The sequence below is a fragment of the Pezoporus occidentalis genome, unplaced genomic scaffold (assembly GCF_034315485.1).
Source record: "Pezoporus occidentalis ecotype Australia unplaced genomic scaffold, CSIRO_AGI_Poc_V1 ctg58, whole genome shotgun sequence".
NCBI lineage: Eukaryota > Metazoa > Chordata > Aves > Psittaciformes > Psittacidae > Pezoporus > Pezoporus occidentalis.
In genome coordinates, this window is record NW_026915921.1 from 3,720,129 (window position 1) to 3,744,274 (window position 24,146).

General features: G+C 39.0%; 1 protein-coding gene across 5 annotated transcripts in view; it reads left to right on the forward strand.

The window, feature by feature from the left end:
• AFAP1 (actin filament associated protein 1) overlaps nt 1–24,146 on the forward strand; it is a 121,439-nt gene that overhangs the window by 78,792 nt on the left and 18,501 nt on the right. For all 5 annotated transcript variants that reach the window (XM_062638791.1, XM_062638787.1, XM_062638792.1 and 2 more), the window contains exons 5-10: nt 1,172–1,383; nt 4,360–4,539; nt 14,016–14,108; nt 15,618–15,702; nt 19,073–19,222; nt 23,086–23,297. In XM_062638791.1, the coding sequence (XP_062494775.1) occupies nt 1,172–1,383; nt 4,360–4,539; nt 14,016–14,108; nt 15,618–15,702; nt 19,073–19,222; nt 23,086–23,297 (932 nt within the window). The remainder of the gene's footprint in view (nt 1–1,171; nt 1,384–4,359; nt 4,540–14,015; nt 14,109–15,617; nt 15,703–19,072; nt 19,223–23,085; nt 23,298–24,146) is intronic.

Consider the following 24,146-nt stretch of genomic DNA (forward strand, 5'->3'; position numbering starts at 1 on the left):
GCAGTGCTGTGTTTTGACTTTCAGCCTGGGAATAGAGCTGATAACTCCGATGTTTTTAGTTGTTGCTAAGTCATGTTTACTCTGACCAAGGACTTTGTGAGGCTCATGCTCTGCCAGGGAGGAGGGGAAGCTGTGAGGAAGCAGAGACAGGACACCTGGCCCAAGCTGGCCAAAGAGGTATTCCATAACACAGCACATCATACCCAGGGAGGTAACTGGGAGTTACCCGGAAGGGCACAGGGCTCTCTTTTGGGTTGGACTCATTTCGGCAGGTGGTATCATATTCTCTTCCCTTGTTATTTCCTTTATTATTGTTATTATTGGTGGTAGCAGTAGTGATTTGTGTTATACCTTAGTTACTAAACTGTTCTTATCTCAACCCGTGGGAGTTACATTCTTTTGATTCTGCTCCCCGTCCCTCTGGGAGGGGGGTGCAGGGTTGGGGGGGAGTGAGTGAACGAGCTGTGTGGCTGGGTTTAAACCACGACAGCACCCAAATAAACAAATAAGTATGGATGGAGGAAGAGAGGGTTCATTGGTAATGGTAATAGCTTTGTAATTGAGAGGACTGCTAGAGCTGACTGCACTGTTGAAAATAAAAGTCCAGGGCATAGGTTGTTTAATTAGAAAGGAATCTTTCCATTCCATCATCAAACTTGGAGCAGGATTAAACTCTTCAGGCTAAGAACATAGCAAATGTTTTTTGCAGAATGCTTCAGAATTATGTGAAATGTTATGGTAGGTAGATAGTTCCCCATAATGTACTTTTGTGACCTTTGTCATATTCAGTGTTTGTTTCTTGATATGCTGTACTAATATTGATATTTCTGTGCCTACACTTTGCATTATGCAATAGGGCAAGATGTAGAGGTTTCTGTAGGTGAAGGTGAAGGTAGCTGCCAAATAAAACACTCCCTAAAATTCTAGCTATTCTTTCAATTAAAATGCCCAAGGTGTCAGTATGGGTCTTTTATAAAGTTTCATGGTGGAACTTCACCTCTTTCTCAATGAACTTAATGTATCAATACCACTTAGCATTGAAATAGTAATTTGTTCTTGGTTGACTTTCAAAAGCCTTAACTCAAAATGAAGCCTGTTGAGATTTTGAGTTATTTCAGTACACTTCATGGCTAAATGTTTTAACTTGACACTTTTCACACTTTTCTTAAAGATTATGACTCAGATGCTATGAGCAGCTCTTATGAATCTTATGATGAAGAGGAGGAGGACGGAAAGGGGAAGAAAATGAGACATCAGTGGCCTTCTGAGGAAGCTTCTATGGATCTGGTGAAGGATGCCAAAATCTGTGCCTTCCTCCTTAGAAAGAAACGATTTGGCCAATGGACCAAACTACTGTGTGTTATCAAAGAAAACAAACTACTGGTAATTATTATTTTTATGTAGCTGTATTTTCTTTATACCTTTTAGATGATGTATGTATTTTTACAGGACTCTGGTTTGGAATATATTCTGCAAAGAGCGGCCAAGTCTACAGTAACCTTACCAAAGAGTTTGGTCATGATTTACCGAAGAAGCACTGAAATTAGAAGTGCAGCATTATGCCACTTACAACTTTGATTTTTAGTGCACTTAAACCCAGGCAGTTCCCTGATACTGGAAAGAAAGTCTGGCCTATTCTAACATATTTCATTTGGAAAAAGAAAATGCTGAAACTGTAAATCCAATCTTTCGTTCCCTGAGGACAAAAAATCTCATAGGGAGCTTTGTGTATGAACTGTTAGATCAGACTGCCGGAGAGAAAAGTCCCTTGTTAGACTGAGAATTCACTTGGCAGCATATGCCGTGGTAATGTATACACTTTAAACTAAACCTTTGCCATCTGTTCTGCAGTAATTACAGATGCAGTATTCACATGATGCACAGCTGCAGTATAGAAAGAAAAGAAACAAGTGAATGTATTTGTTCCTTAAGCAAATCTGTTATGTTTCTTTCTGATTGGAGGCACCAGTAAAAAATTCCATAAGTTAGTAAATTATCTGCTCATAGACCTCTTTTTATTTTCTAAAAAGAGAGCCTAATTGTGTGAAAGAGATATTTCTGTGTCACTGTAAGTGAACTAGTGCTTACAGTAATAAATAGGTTGGGTTCTCAAGCAGTTCCTGCTTTCCTATCTGGTGTTCCCAACAGTTGTAACCAATTATGTAAGCAGTAATTACCACAATCTAGTTAATGTTAAAAGCTGGTGATAGAGCATTTTCTGTAGAACCTCATTATTCTACACTAGCACAATGCAGCTTAGCTGTGTTCACTTTTCAAGTTCATTTGTGCTTATGGCAGTGTAGGAAGCAGCAGTATATGAAATAGAGGTAAGAGGTTTCTGAAAATATAATTGGAATGAATTTGCTAGATTTCAGTGGTTAGTGAGGATTACATTTTTGTATGCTCCTCTATTTAAATGTCAAAAAGAATCTGATTCAATTTTTATTATATTGTTATAATGCCATTATCCTTAGTTCACATTTTTATCACCATACATCAGGATCAGATTTCAAGAGCATCTGATAACAGCTTGAAGAAAAGAAAGAAAGATGGAAAGAAAAAGACTTTTCCCTGAAGTCATACAATGTTTCTTCTACAATTATGTTTGTTTCTGTATAGAAATATGGTTTTTTTTCTATTTTCATTTCCTTTAGCCACATGTGTGGTCTGAAAAGTTTTTTTTTACTTACAGGGATTGTCTTTCAGTAATTCTGTAATGGGGATTAAGAAAATAAAAATCACAATAGGAGTCTAACGACCAAGTTACACAAGTTTGGTTTATTGTTTGAACGAGGCCTTAGACATTTAACGCATGAGCTATGCAAGTAAAACAAATATATGTTCTTAGGGATTAGTAATTGCTTGTGTTATAAATGCAGCTGTCATCATAACCCCTAAATATTTTAATTAGAATTAGACATTAGAAGTAACTTTTCGAGGGAATCATTTTTCACTTAAAGACCTTTAATATTGAAATACTTCGGGCTTAGTAATGTATAATTATAAATAAGATGTTTAAATTAATATAAAAAATGATATGCTGTTTATTTCTTTTTAAAGACACTAATGTTGCATGTTTTCAAGATTTCATAGCTTGAAAACTTAGTGTCTTTTTTTAATGTTACATGCTTAAAATCTGTGACCATGCTGGAGAAACTTTGAGTTAAGGGCTTTGGAGAAGAAAGGTAGATTATGAGTGATTTGCAGAGGCTGGTTTAGAGTGGCTGTATTTGCTCAGCCGAAGTTGTAGTGTTTATAACACACATTTAACAGCTACTGTCTTCCTGACTGTTGCGTCATGATGTGAATACTGGTGAAGACCTGCAAAAGTTCATGTGTGTTTCTCTGTTCACATTTATACTTGACTATTCTATGTATGCATATACTAATTAGTCTTCTTTGTTAGCAGATACTTTCTAAATTATCAGATACCTTTATAGCCTTCATGCATCTTTGAATGAGTGAAAGGCCACTTTACATAAGTGCATAAAATAAGTGGACATTCATTGCACAGTTAAATGTTGTCTGTAATCTGCCACTATGACAGCTTTAAGAGCCACAGCTGTACTGATGTGTTGGAAGGTAGGAATAGGGACTGAGTCTATAGGTTAAGTGTTGTAACCCTTCATCTTTGGATCACTAGTTCAGATACAGAGCAGGTCATCAGAGATCCAGCATGAAATGGCATTGGCAGCATTTACTAAAGGGGAAAAAAAGTCATATAGGTTATATAGTTTTAGCCAGGAGCTTACAAAGTAAACTAACGTGGAGATTTATGCAGTGTTGTGCAGTGACTATTAAACTGTATTGGCTGAAAAACTGGGACTTTGCCCCCTTTCTACACTGTGACAATTTTTTTTGACTTTTTCTAAGAAAAAGAACTGAGTAAAGCATGTGTCTGTGTCTTTGCAACTGCAGCTGCAGGGACTGATGCAGTTTGCCTAGATAAGTAGGGCTGTTGCTGGAGGGCAAGGTAAACATCTGAGCTTTAAAGTCCTTAACTGCACAAGTTCATTCTGCTGCTATGTGTGAACAGATACCCTAAATCACTCTTTTCCAACCTGATCAAGGTCAAGCTTGAGTCATAAGGTTAAGGCAGAGAAGCTTAATGCTCTCCATGTGTTGTACCTGTCCTAAAATAAAAGATGTCTATTAATGTCAGTCTGGAAGTAATTTTGCTTTACAGAGGGGATGAGAAGGAGAAATGCAAAGTTGGCATTGGCTGAACTCTGTGGTATGTGGTAAAGAGGTGCATGAAATATATTAAAAAATAGCATTTCTATATAATAAAATCTTTTCCCCAAGGTTCAGAAAGGTGATATCTAACTTTTGAACTTTCCTTCCTTACCATTTTTTTAGTGTTACAAAAGTTCCAAGGACCAGCAGCCCCAGATGGAGCTACTCCTGAATGACTGCAGTATCACATACATTCCCAAAGATAGTAAAAAGAAGAAGCATGAACTGAAAATCTCGCACCAAGGAGCAGATGCCCTGGTTCTGGCAGTGCAGAGCAAAGAGCAGGCAGAACAGTGGCTAAAGGTAAGGGTGGGGTTTCTGACCAAGAGCTTTTCCACTCACCAAGTACTTCCATTCCCTGTTCAATTGCTGTTAAAACCTGAGATAAAATAACTTTCAGTCAAATCCAGACCATTTAAATCCCATTTAATTTGGGACTGCAGGATCAGGCCTCAAAGCAACTCCTTGGGCAATCAGCAGCTCAGGATTACACAGGTGCTGCTGCTGCATATGGTTTTCACTGCTAATTACACAATAATCTGGAACTGAGAGGAGAGGCAATTCCTTTCCATCTTCATCCTCAGCTCATATTTGAGAAAGTTATTAGTAGTGAGCTGAAGATTGAAATTCCCTAAGTTTGTAGAGGAGACTGGAACCCGGGTTGCTTTTTGGAGTGGTGTATTCTGTAGCTGTCATAATCTACCCTGGAAAACAGGGATAACAACATCATAGTCATCTTTTTTTAAAAGCAGGATCTCTGAGGAGATACCTGTTTGAATTCTTCTGGGTGGAGAAAAGTCCTTCAACCTCCTGAAGTCACCTTAAGTTTGCTAATCCTGGTTTAAACCATCTGTTATGGTTTGTTCTGGGAATGCACACTTCTGAGAAATGGGATTTTGTAATCTTTCACTCCTTTCTGTTCATTGTCTGCAAATGTGGAAAATCCCAACACATGGACTACAGTTTTAGATCCTAACCAGAATACTAGTATTTATGTTGGACTTTGCCAGTCTGAAATGTGGAGGTCAGTGAAGTAATGTGGGAAACCATCGCTGCAGTTTCAGTAGCTTATTTTTAAAACTTTGAAATCCAGCCTTTTAAATGCATGTCTGAATGCATAAGACTCATCAGGCATTCTGCATGCTGTGCTCTGATCTAACCTTATATGGTACTTATTTTTCTAATAATAAATTGTATTTTTCCAAATACAGTCAAATTAAAGACGTAGGAATTTCCTGATGGCACATAGTTTTTCTGCAGAAGAAGGAGACATAAAATGCCAATCAAGAGTTATGAGTTCTGCTGTGGGCTAATTTACTAAATGTAAAATTAATCTGTAATTTCCTATTTTGCAATACTGAATATACCTTTTGGGGGTTTGCAGTTTGTGTGTGTTTGGTTTTGACTGCAAATTTAGCTTAGAAAATGCACTATCTATTGTCTTTTTTAATAGAAACTAACCACAGGTGTGTATTTGTGAGGCTTCTTCTGACATCAGTATCTTGTTTTACGTTTTAAAATCTAGCACTATCCAAGTGTCCAGCTAACTCACCTAGAGTTTCAAAACACTGATTGGAATGAAAGGAGTCATAAATCATATCCTTTTCCAAGGGAATTCCGCTGTCATTAGATCATAGTAACTGCATCATTATTTCCTGTGTTGTTCTAAACTTGGGTTTAGTAATGCTGAGTTCATTGGCAGTTATCAGACTTTCTTTCATAAAAATGGTTGTCTTTTTAATTGTACATAAAGCATTCCCGGACAGTATGTTATCTGCAAAGCATTTGGAGACAGCCTGACAGCGCTTTATTTAGCTCCTTCCTGCTGCAAGACTCTCTGTTAATAAAAACTCTTTCAAGTACATGGCAGTGCTACTGTATGCTCACTTCCAAGCCCTCAGCACTGCTGCAGCATGCTGTTCTGTGCAGTGCAACTTGCCTATCCAACAGCTAACCAAAAATGGTTAGGTGTTGCAACAGCTCCAGTGTTTTCAAGGAGTGCAGCTTTCTGCAGAAAAAAAGCAATGGGTTTTGTATAATTCAAAATGAAGCAAAATGTAAGGGGTGTTTTATTATTAATACGAAAATAGCTATTTTTTGCTCATTTGAGCCTCATATAAAATGAGCTTCTGAAAATCATGTACGGCTTTGTGTAGGAAGTTCCTATAGTACTGAGAAAGAGATCACTGGTTTGTCTTGGGAGAAGTGATGTGAGCTTTCCCTGGCTGTCACTCAAGAGGACCAGGGTGCCCCCAGCATTCTGTCACCTACATGAGATTGCCGCAGTTAATAGAACGGGCAGATTCAGAGACTGACAAAAGTCTCTGCAGCCACATTTGTAAATGTGAGGCTGCCTATTCTTTTTTGTCAAAGATTCTATGCCAACACGTGCCATTGGAGCCAGGTTATCGCTTAAGATCAATGGGTTCTCATTAATTCACTTGTGTCAAATTAAAGCTTTCCTTTTCAGCCTGAAAAGCTCAAAATGGCTTTGGAGGCCAGATTGCTAAACCAGATGATTCTTTTTTTCAGGTCAGCGGTAATCAGTATAAAATACATTTATATAAGCAAGGAATTTTTAAATATCAGTTGGAACACACGGTGAAATGAAGGCAGAATATTTTAGACCTTTTTTGTAAAGATGACACCAAAAAACCCCAGCTGATAACTCAGTGTAAATTGAAGTCTAGACTGGAAACCACAAAGGGAGTTTCAGTTTTACCAGCTAACAAATGCTTGATGAAAAAAAAAGATAGCTGATGTCACCAAAGAGCCTGTCAAGATTTCAGAGCAAGGAGAATAAGTAGTATAAATTCAGGCTAGAGCTGAGATCATACATTAGAGCTGTAATATGGTGGGCAACATGAAGTGGTGGAATTTTCCAGACTTGAGTCCTAAAATGTTCCCACAAAAATGTACATAAAAAAATGTGTGCAGTTACACACTCTGACCCAAAAATGATCTTTTTCCATGCGCACTTGAGTATATGTGCATCTGTGTGTGCTTTTGTATATTTGTGCTCAAGTAAGGTCTTAAATCTGCCCATTTGTCCCAGGACAGCCCACAGACTGGTGAAACTACACCTACTTGTCAGCATCCCTGGGAAATGCTACATTAAAAATAAAAGGACTACTAAGAACATGACATTATAAAAAGATGCTTGTTTAGTGGCTTCATTCATACAGATGAATGTGTTCTGTGTGCAGGACCTTCAGACTTGGCCACATAAATCTGCTCTTAAGAATACATGGATGCCAAAGGAATTAAGTTATGAAGTAGCTTCTTGTAGAAAACCAGTAGAAGGACAGGGTCATGGTGTCTGGTCACAAGGCCTGCTCTTCCTCTTTGCATTGCCTTCGGCAAAAATGTATTTCTGATGTATCACTCATGAGAGGTAATCTGTCATTTTGGAGTAATTAGGCACCCTCTGGTAATTCTTCATTTTGCAGTGTGCAGCCATTTTGCAGCAATCTCTTCAGTGGAGGGTCTGTAACTGAGCAGTGACTCAGGCATACATTTCTTCATAGAATCATAGAATAGTTAGGGTTGGAAAGGACCTTAAATCATCTATCATTTTGACAGTGTTCAGTTCTGAACTTGTAAGAAGAGAGATTTTATGCCCTGAAGAGAGAAGAAAATCAAGGTTGTGACTGTATCGAAGTGTGCAAAGGCCCTGCAACACTCCTCATAGAGCTGTTAATCCTCTTGTCCCACCCGGTTTCCATCTCTAATAACTGCATGCTGTCTCTCATAAAAGTCTTTGAAAACCACTTTTTGTTTTCACTGCCTTGAGCTTAGTGAGGGGAATCAAGTAACTTCTGGGCTGCAGTCTTGATGTGCACTGAGTTTTTCTGAAGTATAAACTACTGACAGAGCTCTTCTTTTACCAGTTTAAAGCGGCACAAAACTGAGCTTGTAACTGTAAACATTGTGTGGCTGCTTTTACTTTCTATGGGAATTTCCAGCTAGAGATCTCAAAACACTTCAAACATTATTTTCTTGGCTTAAGTAATGTTCCCCAAAGAGGTTATTATCTCTATTTTATAGCTGAGTAGAGTCAAGTGCTGAATGATTATGCCTTAATAACTGACTGGAAAAACTGTGCTTGGGGATGCATACTTGTACAAGTGATTTCCATTTAGCATTTGTTAGTTTGTAAGTATATATACTGTATCCCAAGACAGGCGGGCTGGGTTCTGGGTTCTTTCTCTCACATTACCAGCAGTGAAGGCTTTGCAACTAAATTAAACCTCGCAGGACTTACACTCCTATTGTCTTAAAGAGATGGCTTTAGATAACTGGGTTCAAATAATGACAGGGTCATTATGTTTGTATCAGACCTATTCAGGGCCAAATCTGATGGGACTAAGCTGTGAGTGAGAGCTTTGACCAACCTGCAGGACTGCTGTCAGTGTGCTTTGGCAAAACTAGAGGACCCCAACTTGGCTGTGAATCCTGTGTCTATGTGTGACCAGCAGATGCATACGTAAATTAAAATAAATAAATAAATAAATGAGCAACAAAGAAAACCAATTAACAGAACCCCAAACATCCCATTTGCTTGTTTTCTCAGTGATAAGTTTTCTTTAGGTTCCTGGCTAAAATCACAGATATAAGCTATAGCAGATCTTGGAGCAAAACCCAGGAGTGCTGAGACTTGATGTCCTCCTTTCACCACTAGATAGTGTTCCTCCTCTCTTGTACTTGCAGCTTTGGATTGAAAATTACTTAAATCATAGTTAACTCAGATTTACAGCCTGACGTGTGGTCTTCCATCTCCACACTGGGCTGGGGATGCAGCTCCCCTTGCACAGGGCACCTCTGGCCTTGCAGCCACCCAGCACCTACTTCCCTGGGCTCTGTCTGGTCCATCATCCATACATACCAATATTCATGGTAATTACACTGGAATAATACAGGGGTTGTCTTGGTTGAATGTGTCAGAAAAATATTTTTAAGTTGTTATACAGGCACGGAAGATAGGCTTGCTGGCTGCTAGTCTGCTAGAATCTCATCCCCACTTTGCTCAAACAGCAATAAGACAAAAAGATGAATCATTTCAGGCTAGGGATGATTAAGAATGATGTTTTCCAGTACAGAAGGTCAGGGGGTTTCTTTCTGAGACTTAAAGCACAGGCTATGATGTGGATAATTTCTGCTTTTCCTCTAATTTATCTAGGGATAATCATTGGAGCATTTCTTCTGTACAAAATCCTAAGAGAGTTTTGGTGCTCCCTTAAGGAGGAGGAGATTGATACTAACAAATGTAATCTGTAAGAGCCCAAAAGAGAGAAAATGAGAATTTAGTCATGCCAAAACGACGAGGAGTCCCAGAAAGTCAGTACTCCTCCAGCACTGAAAAAGAAGTGTTTCAGGAATGAGAAATAAAGGATTACACCTGGGGCCAAACTCTTCTCCCTATGCTATGTTGTGCATAAGCAGATTTCAGCTTTACCATATTGCTATTTTCAGAGTTAAGCTATAGAGACAGGGGATACAGCCTCTCCCATTTCCAGCAATCCCTGTATTTCCAAAACATGTGGGCAGACAAGCTGGGGGTGGGGGATTGACTGTGGATTTCTAGCCTGGTTACATACCAAATGTGAACCAAATGTGCAGTCAGGCCATCAGCTTTCTCCCTAATCATCTTTGAACTTAATCGTATTAAAAGTGTGACCTTTTCCTGTGAGTTTCATGAAAATACAAGATGAGATGCTGTAATCACATCAGCCTGCAGCTTGAACTCATCCCATGCTATCCACCAGGAGAGATGTCTGCAAGCTCCTCAAATGCAGGATGACTTCCAGCGTTATTCCGTATCAGGTCCCAAAGAGATCAATCACAAGGACCCATCTACAAATTCAGTACTTTTACTCAGAATTTGCTGGGTTTGTGTGTGGCAGGATCTGGCTGTCAAGCAGCCTTTCTGGTTTTACTGTCTAGCCTTGTGCTTTTAATCTACAGCTTGGCTCTTTGAAGGTAGCTGAGAAACCTAATTGATTCTTCTGACTTTGCATATAGAAGAAATAAGTGAAGGGCCTCCTGTCCTGGTGTATCACTTAGAATAAGATACAAGAATTATAGGAATTTGTAGGTGAGTGCAAGTCTGAAGGTTTTACAGTAAATGTTAGTGCTTGTGTGGTAAGATAGTTTTTAAAGAGAGAAATATTCCAGACACACCACGTGGCAGAAATTCCACTGACTTCACCCGTCACTGTCAATGGCTCAGGGCAGGGAATCTTTCCAGCTCTCTACCTGCAAATATTTTCCCTCTGTTCCTCATGTTACTGCACTCAGTGTGATACACTGGTGTATACCTGATCCAGCTGGTGATTCGAGATGTTTCTATAAAGGTCTGGAGCACATGTATTATGAGGAACAGGTAAGAGAACTGGGGTTGTTCAGCCTGGAGTAAAGGAGGCTTGGGGGGGACCTTATTGCTGACTACAACTACCTGGAAGGAGATTGTAGTGACGTGGGGATTGGTCAAGTAACAAGTGATAGGACAAATGGAAATGGCCTCAGGTTGCACAAGGGGAGGTTTAGACTGGATGTTAGGGAAAATCTTCTTCACCAGAAGGGCTGTCAAGCACTGGAACAGGCTGCCCAGGGAAGTGATGCAGTCACCATCCTTGGAGGTATTTAAAAGACGTGTAGATGTGGCACTTGGGGACACAGTTTAGTGGTGGATTTGGCAGCACTAGGTTAATGGTTGGACTCAATGATCTTAAAGGTCTTTTCCAACCTAAATGATTCTATGATTCTATAAATAAGAAATAATAATATAGTTCAGGCTGCACAAGTTTTTTCCAGGTCTGCATTTGAAAGTGGCAGTTCTGAAATCTGCTAATTGTAAGACTGTAATGGTAATTGTGGTATTTAAAATTCTTGCAATGGAATAGCAGAAGATTTTTTAAAATGTTTTTAGTTTTGAGGCTATCCAAAGAAATGACAGGTCTTCAGTTTTCTGATTGCATTTGCTCATGTATTTTAAATATTTGAGTACATAGTCTGTTTATGATCTCAGTTTGACTTTCCTGGCAGATCACTCTCTCTGTGTGTATATGTAATGTACAAAGGCATTTGTGGTGAAAAAAAGGGAATGATTTCCCATTTCTAAAGTGTGAGAAAACTAAAACTATTAATGGAGTATGCACCATTACAAAGTATTCTCAGTACAGCCATCCAGATTATACCATTTTATTAAAAATAACACATTTGGGTATTCCTTTCGTTTGGTTTCTAGTCTTGGAGCCATTGAGATACACTTACTCATATTTTCACACATTTCATTTCATTGCAATGGATAAAAGCTTGCTGACCTCCTTTCCCCACTCTCACTCACAACTATTTTTTAATGAAAATAGTGATCTTTTGTTTTCCTATGACTCCAGGAGATGGAACATAGAAAAAACTGACAAGAACTCTGAGTCTTGTGATTGAAATTATGCAGGTTGGCAACACTGGTGGAATGTTTTATCCTTAAAATTTTGAGTTAAAGCTATAAGCATGTGAAAACCAGATTTATAATGGCAGCTGTCTGCAAACGTAATTATAGAGTGCATCCACGCAATCATTATATAGTAAAGGCATTTCATCCTGGTGAGCTGTAGAAGTATGAGATTTATGCTGTGCGTCGAACATAATTATGTTGCGCATAGGAGGTGATGAGCAAATCTCTGCCAGTGAACCCTTGAACCCAAATGAAGTGTTGGATCCTTGAATATGCATTTACTGTAGATCTTGCCACAAACTTTCATTTAATAGTGTGTCAATTTTTTAATCAAACTTTAATTACAGCCCAATTAAACACTTTAGCTTCTCCTTAAATATGTGAGGTATGATAAGAACCGGATTTACTTAAGTGCATGACTTTGCACATACTATTCAGTTAGTGCTGCCAAATCATTTCCCTCTGTTCTGTCTGTAACTCCCATTACTATCTGCCTTTGCCAAAATTAACTAACTCTGTGGTGTGAGCAGATGCTGAAAACATGAGCCATTGAATCAGGGTCATGCAGGAGACAGAAATAAATGTTCCCAGAAACTGTACGGTCACTTTTCTCTAGGAAGAAAACAGCAGTGTATTTACACCATAGTGAGGACCAGCAATTGAAAATAAAACAGCACACATGCAAATAATTTTTGTGATTTTAATGAAATTAGGGCTACATTTAACTCTGAGGTACAAATGCTCTGCAACAGATGTATGTAAATTTTCTGTTACAAAGGATGACAGGTGCCATGAAATACTGTGCTTTTGTTTCTGGGACAAGATATAGGGAAGTTCAGACAGTTAAGAAGGAATGCTGAAGTGTTTTAAGATACTAGTACATAAATAAATGTATAGGTTCATCTCTCAGCTCTGCTCAGATTTTTTTGCGTGACATTGAGTGAGCGATTTAATCTTTCTTTTGTTCCTGAGTTCTCCATCTGTAAAATGTGGCTACTGATCTTTCTTTATGACAAATAATGCCTTTAATTTATCATGTGCTCATGAGTTGTAGCAATAAGGGTTTTGTAAGCCCATAAACATTTGATTTGTTTAGCTTCACCCTTAAAAGGAACTTCTGTACTGTGTAAAGACTGTTTGGTGCCATCTTTAGCTCTTTAGTAGTTTCCACATCAGGATAATACAGTTTGAAACTAAAAAGACATTGTTTGTTGTTTTGCTTTTCCTCTCCTTGAAAGAATTCTGGATTTTGACAGTTAGCTGGATTGCTGCTTTCCCTGGAACTAGGAGTTCTCAGGCCAGATCCTCCTCTCTGCCAGCTGAGCTTGCTGTAAACAGTGTAAAAGAAGGAGCTGGATATGTAAACAAACATGTACATGTAAAGGGGAGAGTTTTCATGTCTAGCGGTAACGCTTCCTGTAGAGTAGGATGCTTTTCTTTCTTATCTTGCTTGGTTCTGCTGTCCTTGCATGAATGCATGGGTGTAATCAGTGGTTTAGAGCTCAGCACCGCCTCGGCATTAATCTGGATGGAGAATCAGGACCTGTTCTCGTCAGCACAAGTAGTTCTAGACTCATAGCGTGCTGGTGGTAGCCTCATAAGAGATAAAAACCTTATGTCCATTGGAAATCATCAAATGTCTTTACTCATCATGTGTTTTTACATTTAGATAGTTTAAGGGGTTTAAGTTCTTCAAATTCTGTTAAAAATCTCAGTGAATTCCAGGTTATGGATTTTTCTTTAATTTTTTAGAAGCAGACAATGCCATTCCCATTTCCTACAAACACATTCACAATTTGACCTATACCTTTATGTCAATGCGCAAGTATAATACAAAAATGCTGTGAGATACCATTGCACACTATTAAGCTGATCAGCGCTTTGTTAGTTCTTCAGTAGCAAAGAAAGAGCAGCTGGATAGTGTATTATGCAAAACTCTTATCCTTTGACTTAAGTGACCTTGGATTTAATACCACTTTTTCATGGTCACAATGAAATTAGTTTGTTGTGTCAGCTGAGTTCATATTGCAAGCTAGCACATGGAAATCAGCAGCGCTGTTGGTTTGTTACTCAGGAGAGCCTTTGGAGCTCAGCTTGTCTAGAAACTGAAACCTTCCACCTCTAGACATTGTGTCTCCTCCAGGTGATACATGGAATAACTAAGGGAGGCAGCATGGAGAAGTTGGTTTGGTGGCAGCCCGCCTGACAGCTGCCAGCCTTAATAAATGTCAGGGTGATTCTCCTTCCCATCTCTCTTCACATTCATATATAAATTCTCTGACTTGTACCTTATGAAGAATTAACAAGTTTTGCCTTGTCTTCTAAGGTTATAAAAGATGTGTGCAGCAACTGTACGGGAGCTGTAGACTCCGATGGACCATTGTCTAGTTCTCCAGTACACAAGATAGAGCTGGAGAAGGTAAAGTTATAAAACTTCTTTAATGCAAAACCTCCTTATGGTTACTTATTAAAGAAGAGGCACTGCTAGACACTGCATGTAGTTACTGGCTGATTTGTGCTGCTGGTTTAGACTGTTAGTCCCTGTGTTGTATTTGTTTGGATATGTGCACACATCCTACAGAGTTAATACTTCTGCTACATCTATTCATTTGGTCATGAGCAACCAGCAGGCTGGCTCGTATTCATTAGCAGCTTCACTTTACCCATTCAGAAGGGTGAAGACTTAAGCAGGTCTGGTACCTGTGCTGTGGTGCAGAGATGCTCTTCATCAAGTGCAAAGAGCAAGAAAGGATGTGACTGTCAAGGAAGAAGAGCTGAAGATTATAGAAAAGTTTTAAGGGAAAGTCTTTTATTTGGGGGAATTTAGTACTTGAAGAGCTCCCTGGGCATGCTGAGGTCATTGTTTTGGCAGAACCTTTCAAGCATTTGTGCCTCAATACAGAAACTTGGCTATGTGATTGTCTCTGATGCCTTGACTCAGCAGGATACGATAGCAAGAATTAGCAGGGAGAGCAGCTCTACAGTGAATGATCAGTACATTACCAGCACCAGTTTAAGCCCCTGCTATGCTAAGGCATCCATGTGAGCATACCCTGTGCTTAAAACTCCCAGTAGACAAAGGTTTTGTCACCAGATTCCTGATGGCAGGTTCTACCCCTATGGTGGAAGGATGCCACTGTCAGTAGTGTTATGTTGCTTTGTCCTGGAAAAATAAGAGCAACATGACAGCTCAATCCTCCTGATTTCACATGGAAAAACATGCTGGCACACACCTGCGCAGTATTAAAAAGGTAACTGAAAATGTCGTAAAATGGTGGTTTTCTAAAACATATGGCATAAAAAAGTGCAGCAAAATTTCTCATTTGTTTATTTTTGTGATAATCTGTACATATTCTTCATGGCTTCACCATTCACGAGTAATGTGGTTACCAAAACTGTGCTGGTGTAAGCTCTGTACTGCTTCATCCCGTATCTCATACACAACCATGACAGAATAATCACTGCTAAAATTTTATTTCAAAAGCCTCTTTTTAGCACATACTGAATATTGAAGCACCTTGTAGGAGTGCACTATTTTCTGGTAAGTTGTATATATGAAGCTTTATTTAAAAATATAATTTTAAAATTATTCCTATCTGATCCATGTAATTTTTCATTGCTTATGAGATTAATAAACAGTGACATATAGAATCTAGAAATTCATTATAGATATGTAATAAGAGGTACTGAATTAGGATTAGTTCACTATTTTGGCTACAGTTTCAAATACAGACCTATTTTATTGTTTGTGTGCTTTTCTAAGGCCACTAAAACTGATTTTTTTTATTATCTGCTATTTGTCTTCCAAGTAGGTGAGAGCTTGCAATGTGTTTTATTTTATAGTAAGCATCCTTTTAAGTTGACTCATGACACTTGATTTGGTGAAGGTGCCCACACTATATGGCAACTAATTTCTTTGCTCCTACAGAAGCTGTCGTTTGAGAGGCCAAGCTCGGATGGGGAGGGTGCTGTGGAAAATGGCACCACTACTGTGTGCAATGGGAAGGAACAAGGTATGTCTCGGATCCAGAGATGCTTGGTGTAAATAATATGTGCATATAGGAAGTGATTGGAAGTGAAATACCTGGTGTTGTCTTTTCAAAATAGGCAGTCAAGCTTTTGAATATTTTCATTAGAATTTAATTTGACTTGAAAGCTGAATCATGTTAAGAGTGATTCGTTAAAATTTTGCAGTAACAGAAGGTGCTTGATGTTATTGTGCAGGTGAAATCAATACAATAGTAAGGGAACAGAAAACAGAATTTTGGCTTGGCCTTTTGTATGTTCAAAAGTAGTTTTTCAGAGCTTGAGCGACCACTAGAGGCAACTAGCAGTTGCGTTTGTAATCGTAACTATAGCGGCAACATAAACGGTGGGTGTATAGCTTCTGAGTGAAAAGCTATCACTGAGTACTAGAGGGAAAGAATCATTCGTATATGAGTATGTATACACATAGATACACAGTTTAAATATATGTGTGTATACACAAATGCATATATATAAACTATTCTATAAGATTGTATTAAAATACTCATATATAATCATGTAATATCAGTGGATTTGTGAGTATATATGTATAAAATTTTACAAATGCTATTTTGCAGCCATGCATGTTTTGTAGTCCTTATAATCTAACAAAGGCAGATCCTAAACTGGGGGGAATTTTGTCTTGAGTTCTACCTAAAGCACTCAACCCTTATGCTGTCTTCCCCATCCCCTTCCCTCCTCCTTAAAGTGGAAGAAAACCTGTGGCTTTTTTAACTTGCCATATAGGAATGGTATCATTTAGATAAGACATTCTTCTGCAGCTGTCAAGATGAAGGGTAATGTGAGCTGCAGTTAGCACAATGTCAATACTGGCCTTGGTGCCAGTGCTGTCTCACCTATTGACTGATTTCCTCTTATCTTCTCCCTGGGTCGTTTTCCAACACTTCCTGGCTATGCAGATCTCTGACATACCCAACAGTATGGAACAATGTCAGGCTTTGTGGTTTCTAGAAGTTGGGGTACATGGTCAGATTCCACCCTATAAAGTCTACTAAACTTTGAAAAAGCTAGGTACTGTTTTAGTCTCTGAAACGTGCTGAGAAACATCTGTGATCCAAAAGCTGTGCTGTCCAGGGTGTCCAAAAGTGCCTAGTGGCTCAGGTGCCTTGCAGGAGGCATGCTGATGGATCATGTGCAGTTGGAAAACCAGCCCAGCTTCGATGTCTCAGGGAGGGTAATAAAAAATATAATTTCTTTCTGAAAATTGTGACCTTTAACATGTTGAAATAAAAATACTATGCATTAATGAGTGCAGAAAGACTGAAATAACCCTGGTATCATCTTAAAGGGCTCTGGATGAAGTCACACCATTTTTTAAGCAATAGATAGGAAACACTTAATGGAGTGTGTGGGAAGGGAGACTCTGGAGAGCTATTGTCTCCAGCCATCACCCACTGGCCAACCTCTACGCTGCTCTTAATCAGCTGCTTGTTTTGGGATGGGGAAGGAAATGAAAAGAAAAAGCTATTATGGAAAAAAAGCAGTGATAGGCAGCTGCCAGTATATTCTTCAGACTCGAAAAGATTAAGTCATGAGGGCCTTATTTCTGCTACCTCTCAGTTCTGCAGGAGAATAAAACAGCAGTGTGAGGAGAAGATAGGACAGAAAGGACAAAACTGAAATGCCCACAAAACTGAAATGGGCTTATTCCACTTGTGTGTGTTCATGCTCATGAGAATCATGCTCATGATTCGTTTGGACTTCTGTCTCAGAGAGATGAATTTTTCTCAGTCTCTGGCTTTTTTTCATCTCCTCCCCACTCAACAGTCACAGTCAGTCATTGGCTGCTGCTGGTGGGGTGGAAACCTGTCTGCAGGCTGGTGCTGCATCCAGGTCATCACTTAGGCAGGAGGAGACATGAGCAGACAGGATGGGTGGCCTTCCTCCCTTAAACACAGGAGGTTGTTGCATGTTTAGGGACCATAATGTAAGTTGTTAGCACCCTTTTTAGGAATAGAGAATTAGACCTTTCTTGTACATACGCGTTGCTGTATTGGAGTTGGCAAACAGCTATCTGCACCTGAAAAGCTGCCTTTCCCCCTCAGCACTGCATGCAGCAGGTGACAGATGTGTACAGTCTCAGCTACAAATAGCATTTCTAAATAATGTGCCATGATTCCTAATGATTAAACTAAATATGATAAATTTTCCCATTGTGAGTCCCAAACTGCTTCTCTATTTCCCATGCATTCTTCTTCCTAGTTCATCAACTCATACAGTCATTTCTCATATAAACATTGCATCCTTTTTTTTTCCTCAGTTTACACAAGTCCATAAGCACTAAATGTTCTGTGTTGCAATGGTCAGGGATAAAGTTACAGCAGCTCAATCAGTAACTATGCTAAATGTATTTTTCATCAAAATCATGTATCGGGGCAAGTTAATGGATAGTTTTACCACTCTATCAGTTAGCAGAGAGACTTCTGTTCCATTGAGGGAATTGAAATTAAGCCACTAAATGCAATTTCTGAAGGTTTATTTCATTTGTTCCATTTTGCAAATAAAAAGTTGTTTCTTCTGTTTTGGTTTGTTTTTTAATTGTTTAATCTGACAAAGTTGGGGTTTTCTTTTAAATTTGTTTGTTAGGATTTTAGTCAGGTAGATACTTTTAAAAATGATACCCATAGTCCTCAGTGCGCAGAGCTGTAACGCTAGTAGTATCATACTGAGTTAATGGAAGCATAGGCTGGACGTTAGTGAAGTGTCAGAGCTTTTTCTTGCCAAGACTTCATGATCACAAGGAATGCCAACTTTTAAATATAATGCTTATACTGATCCAACTAATTTAATTGTTAGTAGTTGATTTATAAGTCTTATCTTTCTAAAAGGTCCATTGTTATCATTGCGATAAGGTAGCTTAACTTAATTGTATATCAGTAGTATTTTGCTAGGCAAGCATACTCTGTCTTTGTTGTGTATATAATTGTTGAAGTATTTTGAGGTTAATGTTTAGGAACAATGAAAGATTGACTGGATTTTTATTCGTGTGTATATGAGCTAAATTTATATGCAGGTACCTCAGTCATACTGATAAATTAGGTGGCGACTAGTGTGGAAAGAGACTTGCAGCTTGATTAGACTAGATTAAATTGATTTGTGCTTGATTTTTGCTTTTCTTATCCTTCTGAATGCCATGATTTTCATAGCACAAGGGTTATTTATAGGCATCTGTGTTAGAGAGGGCATATGATGTTTATTTCACTGCAGTTTGCAGCTTTTGTACAAATGTTCATCTTGCACAGGATTGTTTGAATGAGCTACTATTTTTATGCAGGTTCTCATTATTTGATGGTTGATTTAAACACACTAAAATACACACTTTTGCTTTCTTAATAGTGAAGAGGAAAAAGAGTTCGAAAACAGAAACCAAGGGCACTGTAACTAAAGTAACAGGGAAAAAAATAACGAAGATCATTGGTTTAGGAAAGAAAAAGCCTTCAACAGATGAGCAGACCTCATCAGCTGAAGAAGATGTTCCAACATGTGGTAAGTGATTTTTCTCCTTGAGTCTTAAATGTACATTGTGACTAAAATTTTATAAAGTTCTAGCCTAGAAATTCCTTTAAAACTGCTTTTACTGCTGTAGTTCTTCCCCCAGCATCAGAAGGATGCAGTCATTGTGTGAGAATAGAATAATCAAGACCTTATCCATCTGAAAAGAGACTAAAAGTATTTGACTTTTAAAATAAAATAGTAGCACAAGCTCAGAAGGAGTATCATTGCTCTTTGCAAAGGTTAGGGGGAAGAGAAATGTGGACAAAAAGCAGAAAGAAATTAGTTGTTTTCAAACAAATGGATATAAAATGAATACGGGCTGGACCATAAATTTACGCTAGGAATTAGAAGAAGAAGTTCTTGTGAAGGGGTCAAGTCTTTCATATAATGGGTCACGGTGAGGTTCTGTGGGATAGCAATCAAGACAGCAGCCAACTGGCCTCAGCCAAACTGATTTGATTTTGTTTAATTGTGGGCAAGACTTAAATGAAGTCACAAATTTCTAGGAAGCTATTATAATTCCTAATGATGATCACTCCATATAACAGCTGTAGTGCTTGGCAGCACCAAGGAAGTATATAAAAAGGCATGCAGAAATGCTTATGTTTTGTATCTCGGCTGTTAATGTTTGCTCAGAATTTAGGACTTTGTGCACTGCACTTAGTTTATGTCCTCACAGCTCTGGTGTTTTCAAACAATGCAATGTGTTTGCATTCTCCTGTTTGCCTTTTGGTACTCCAGTATTAGGTAACACTTCCATATGTGAATAAGGGTGAACCCACCCTTCTCCCAATCCCTTCCAAAAAGAGGCTTCATAGGAATCAAGCTGTGAAGCAATTGCACCAGATTCTGAATTTGGATTTGCCTTTTCCCCTTTAACTGACAACGAAAACTTTGGAAAACCCAGAAATCTGTGATTAGGCAGCAGCTGGCAGAACTAATGGGCACATGAGGTGTGACAGATGCTTGCCCAGTGTGAAGAAAGCAGATCCATGACCACCAGTGAGAACTTCGTAGATCACAGGTGGCTTTCAAGCCACATTTTGGGAATTATTCACATAAGCAATCTTTGATTAAATAAGTGTGTGTATATATGTCTATACATCAGCTAAGTACAGATGTGATTTATCAACCAAAAGAACAGCTGGGAAAAGCTGTGTCCAGCCAGATGAGTTGTCCGAAGCATCTGGCTTCCATTAAAACTCAGACTTCCGGGCCTTCATACTCCATTGATTATTCTGTATTATGTGAGATGTTAACCACAGCTGTATAATTTAATTCTTAGTATTTCTATCATTATTTCGGATATGGACATAAATATAGACATTACTGTTGCCTGTATTTGGCTCTACTCAACACCACTTGCAGATTTTATAGGAAAATATCTAAGTGTCTAGGCTTTGGTCATTGCAGGAAGTCTTTGATGAAGAGTTTCTCACCACCAGAAATTTAGCTCATTTCAGTGCCCTCTGGGAGGCTGTTTCATAGTTGAAGGTTTTTCACATTTTAGAAGGCTCTACCTCCCATGAACAAAGGGAAAATCCCGGTGGGAATGCAGGGGGACCCAGCTGGATTGGAAACTAAACCTCACCTGCACTTGGAGGCATGGCAAAGCTCTTCCCTACAACATCTTGCAAGCGACAGAGGAACTGACAAGGACAGGTGCTGTGATTGACCTCATGCTCACCAACACTGAGAGGCTGGTGGGGAATGTGATGCTCCAAGGCAGCCTTGGCTGCAGTGATCATGAGATGGTGGAGTTTGAGATCCTCTGGGCAATGAGAAGAGTACAAAGCAAGCTCACTGCCCTGGACTTCAAGAGAGCAGACTTTGACCTCTTCAGAAACCTGCTCAGTAATGTTCAATGGGATAAAGCCCTAGAAGGCAGGGGAGCCCAAGACTGCTGGTTGATATTCAAGGATCACCTGCTCCAAGCTCAGGAGCATTGCGTCCTGACAAGAAGGAAATGGGCCAGGAGGCCTCCATGGATGGATAAGGAACTGCTGTGGAAACTTAAAATCAAAAAAGAAGCTTATAGAAGGTGAAGGCAAGAACAGGTGGCCTGGTTGGACAGTCTTGGACAACATGGTCTAGTGTGAGGCATCCCTGCCCATGTCAGGGGGGTTGGAACTAGATGATCTTAAGGTCCTTTCCAACCCTAGCTAATCTGTGATCCTATGATTCTATGAATCCTGGTCTTTGACCACCTGGGCTAAGCTGAAATGGTAATGCCTCAACAGGGAACACACTCAGGCCATTTTGGTCAAGTCATCTGTTGAAGGTTTACATAAGGATATGTGGGAGGAAAAGCATGCTATCCTGCTTAGTTCGACTGAAGTTGGAGGGTTTGGAAGAGCTTTTCCGAGTGGTGTACTGGGAGCAGAGGGAAAAAACAAGTGCTGTCTGAAAAAAAAAGGACTCTCACTCCAAAACAAGCCATCTGGCTTGCACGTGAAAGTATTTCCATTTCTAGGGATTACAGTATAATGCAAAGCTATACAGGGTTTTGTTATAGGAGTGGGGGGAAGAGCTGGAGTGTGATCATCACAAGGAGCCAAAAATCAGAAGGTTGTGCACATCCTCCTTCTTTATGGCACCTTCCAAGATGTGTGCAATTCTGATCTGCTATATCCTGTTGGATCAAGCTTTGACATTAGAACCATAATGTTGGAAGGAAAAAGCAGGAAAATTAATGATAAGTCATAGTTTCAATGAAAACCAAAGAGATAGCTATCCAACAGGATTAAATGAAAATCAGACCTGAGACTGAAGACATTTTTTTACATAATTTCTGGCCTGTTCAACATATCATTTGTTTCCCTCCTCATAGCCTGTTTGGAAGCAGCAACATGCGGAATTCATGTACTATTATAATGTAGAAGCAGAAGTTTGTTTTGTTTTGTTTTTTCCTTTTCATTCCCTAACTAAATAAGGCAGGAAAATTGTCCTGATATTAATGTTTGAGTCTGGAGTGATTGTTGCTATGGGACAGAGAAGGAGGAACTGCTCATTTAATGATATTATACACCTAAACACTGTATCTGATATAGAGCATGGTAAGAAAAGTGTTTTTTTTTAAAGGGCAATTTTTTCATTAAATTTTGATTTGTTCTAAGGGTTCTCTATTAACCTGGAAAGAAAAATAATCTTTGTTTAAACTTTTGTCTTCAAGTTTAGCTTAATTTCACATACATTTACTTCCTGAATTGTAAATCAATGTGAATATTGTTTTTATTGGCATCAGTAGTGATCTTCTAAATTCTGCTTTAAATGTGTTGCAAACCAAATGTGCTTTCTTCTTTCTGAAAGAAATTAGAACATATAGCATCAATCCTATGTAGGTCTTTAAACCACTGATTTTGGATGTTACAGAAGGTAGCCTGTCACTTAATTTTATAATATGAGTTGAGATTTTGCCAGCAAATTTTGGTCAGCCACAGTTATCAAATGCATTACCCGTGGAGAAAGTGGGTCTTCTGTGTGAGCACATCAGTTGTATATGTACCTCTTTATCACTCTCCCTCTCCCATTCTTACTAAAGTCTTAGGGATTGGCATGCTCCTGCTCATCCAGCTGCTGCTGGAACTAACACAGAACAGCCATTGGCACATGAGCAGGTTCACATCTTTGTATGCTTTTTCCTAGATTGTTGGCACAGTGAAAGCTTTCATTAAAAGAAGTGGGGCAGGGTCATTTACTTGTCTTCCTAAAACACATCTGGACTTTCAATTATAAAAGAAATAAGTAGTTTAAGTGCTAGCACTACACTGACAAGGAATTTTTTTCTTGGTTATATTTTTTTTGTTTTCAAAAAAAGTCAGGAATAAAATATCTCACGTTTCATTTTATTGCAGGATATCTCAATGTGCTCTCAAATAACCGTTGGCGTGAGCGCTGGTGCAGAGTGAAAGATAATAAACTCATTTTCCACAAGGACAGGACAGATCTGAAGACGCACATTGTTTCTATCCCTCTCCGTGGCTGTGAAGTCATCCTGGGGCTGGATTCGAAGCATCCTTTGACCTTTCGCCTGCTCCGAAATGGGCAGGAAGTTGCTGTGCTCGAGGTGTGGTGATTGCTAATGGCTATGACTTGTAGGAACACCCACAAACTGTATTATAGAGAAACACTTTCCTACAATTTGGCCATTCCAAAAAAAAAAAAAAAAAGTATCCTTGGAATAATATTATTGCAGCGTTGTATAATAAATACTGGAAAAAGAAGAGAAATATTAAGAGTTGTCAGCAAACAGAGAACTGAAATTTAATGCAGTTCAGAAATCTTCTCAGTAAATTGCTTTTCTCCACACTGACCTTCCCTTGACCTGCTACTAAAATATCCCTGCTCCTTGTCTAGGCACACTTTTACATCAGGGATATAATTACTTTGGGTAAATAGCTTAGCAATAATTAAATAATGGATCACTGTTGATGGGAACTCTAGAGCTATTAACTCTCATTTGTCTGCTACTTATATGAACCCCTTTTGTTCAGTCTGTATCTGTATTGAGGTAATTCTGCAGTGAGAAATACAGTGTGCCAGCAATCTGGTGAGTCTCTTGACACACTGCATATGTACACACTGGCACGCTCTTTCCACTAAGAAGGTCATAAATCCATCTCTTAGGTTGGATATAAGGAAGAAGTCCTTTTCTGTGAGGGTGGTGAGGAACTGGAATGGGTTGCCCAAATAATTTTTGAATCCTCCATCCCTGGCAGGGTTCAAGGCCAGGTTGGATGGCGTCTTGGATGACATGGTTTAGTGTGAGGTGTCCCTCCCCATGGCAGAGGGGTTGGAACTAGATGATCTTAAGGTTCTTTCCAACCCTAACTATTGTATGAGTCTATGATTCTATAATGAAGTTACAGGCAGAGGCAACCTTTTGCTTTTAATGGCTGTATGGACACTTTGACAG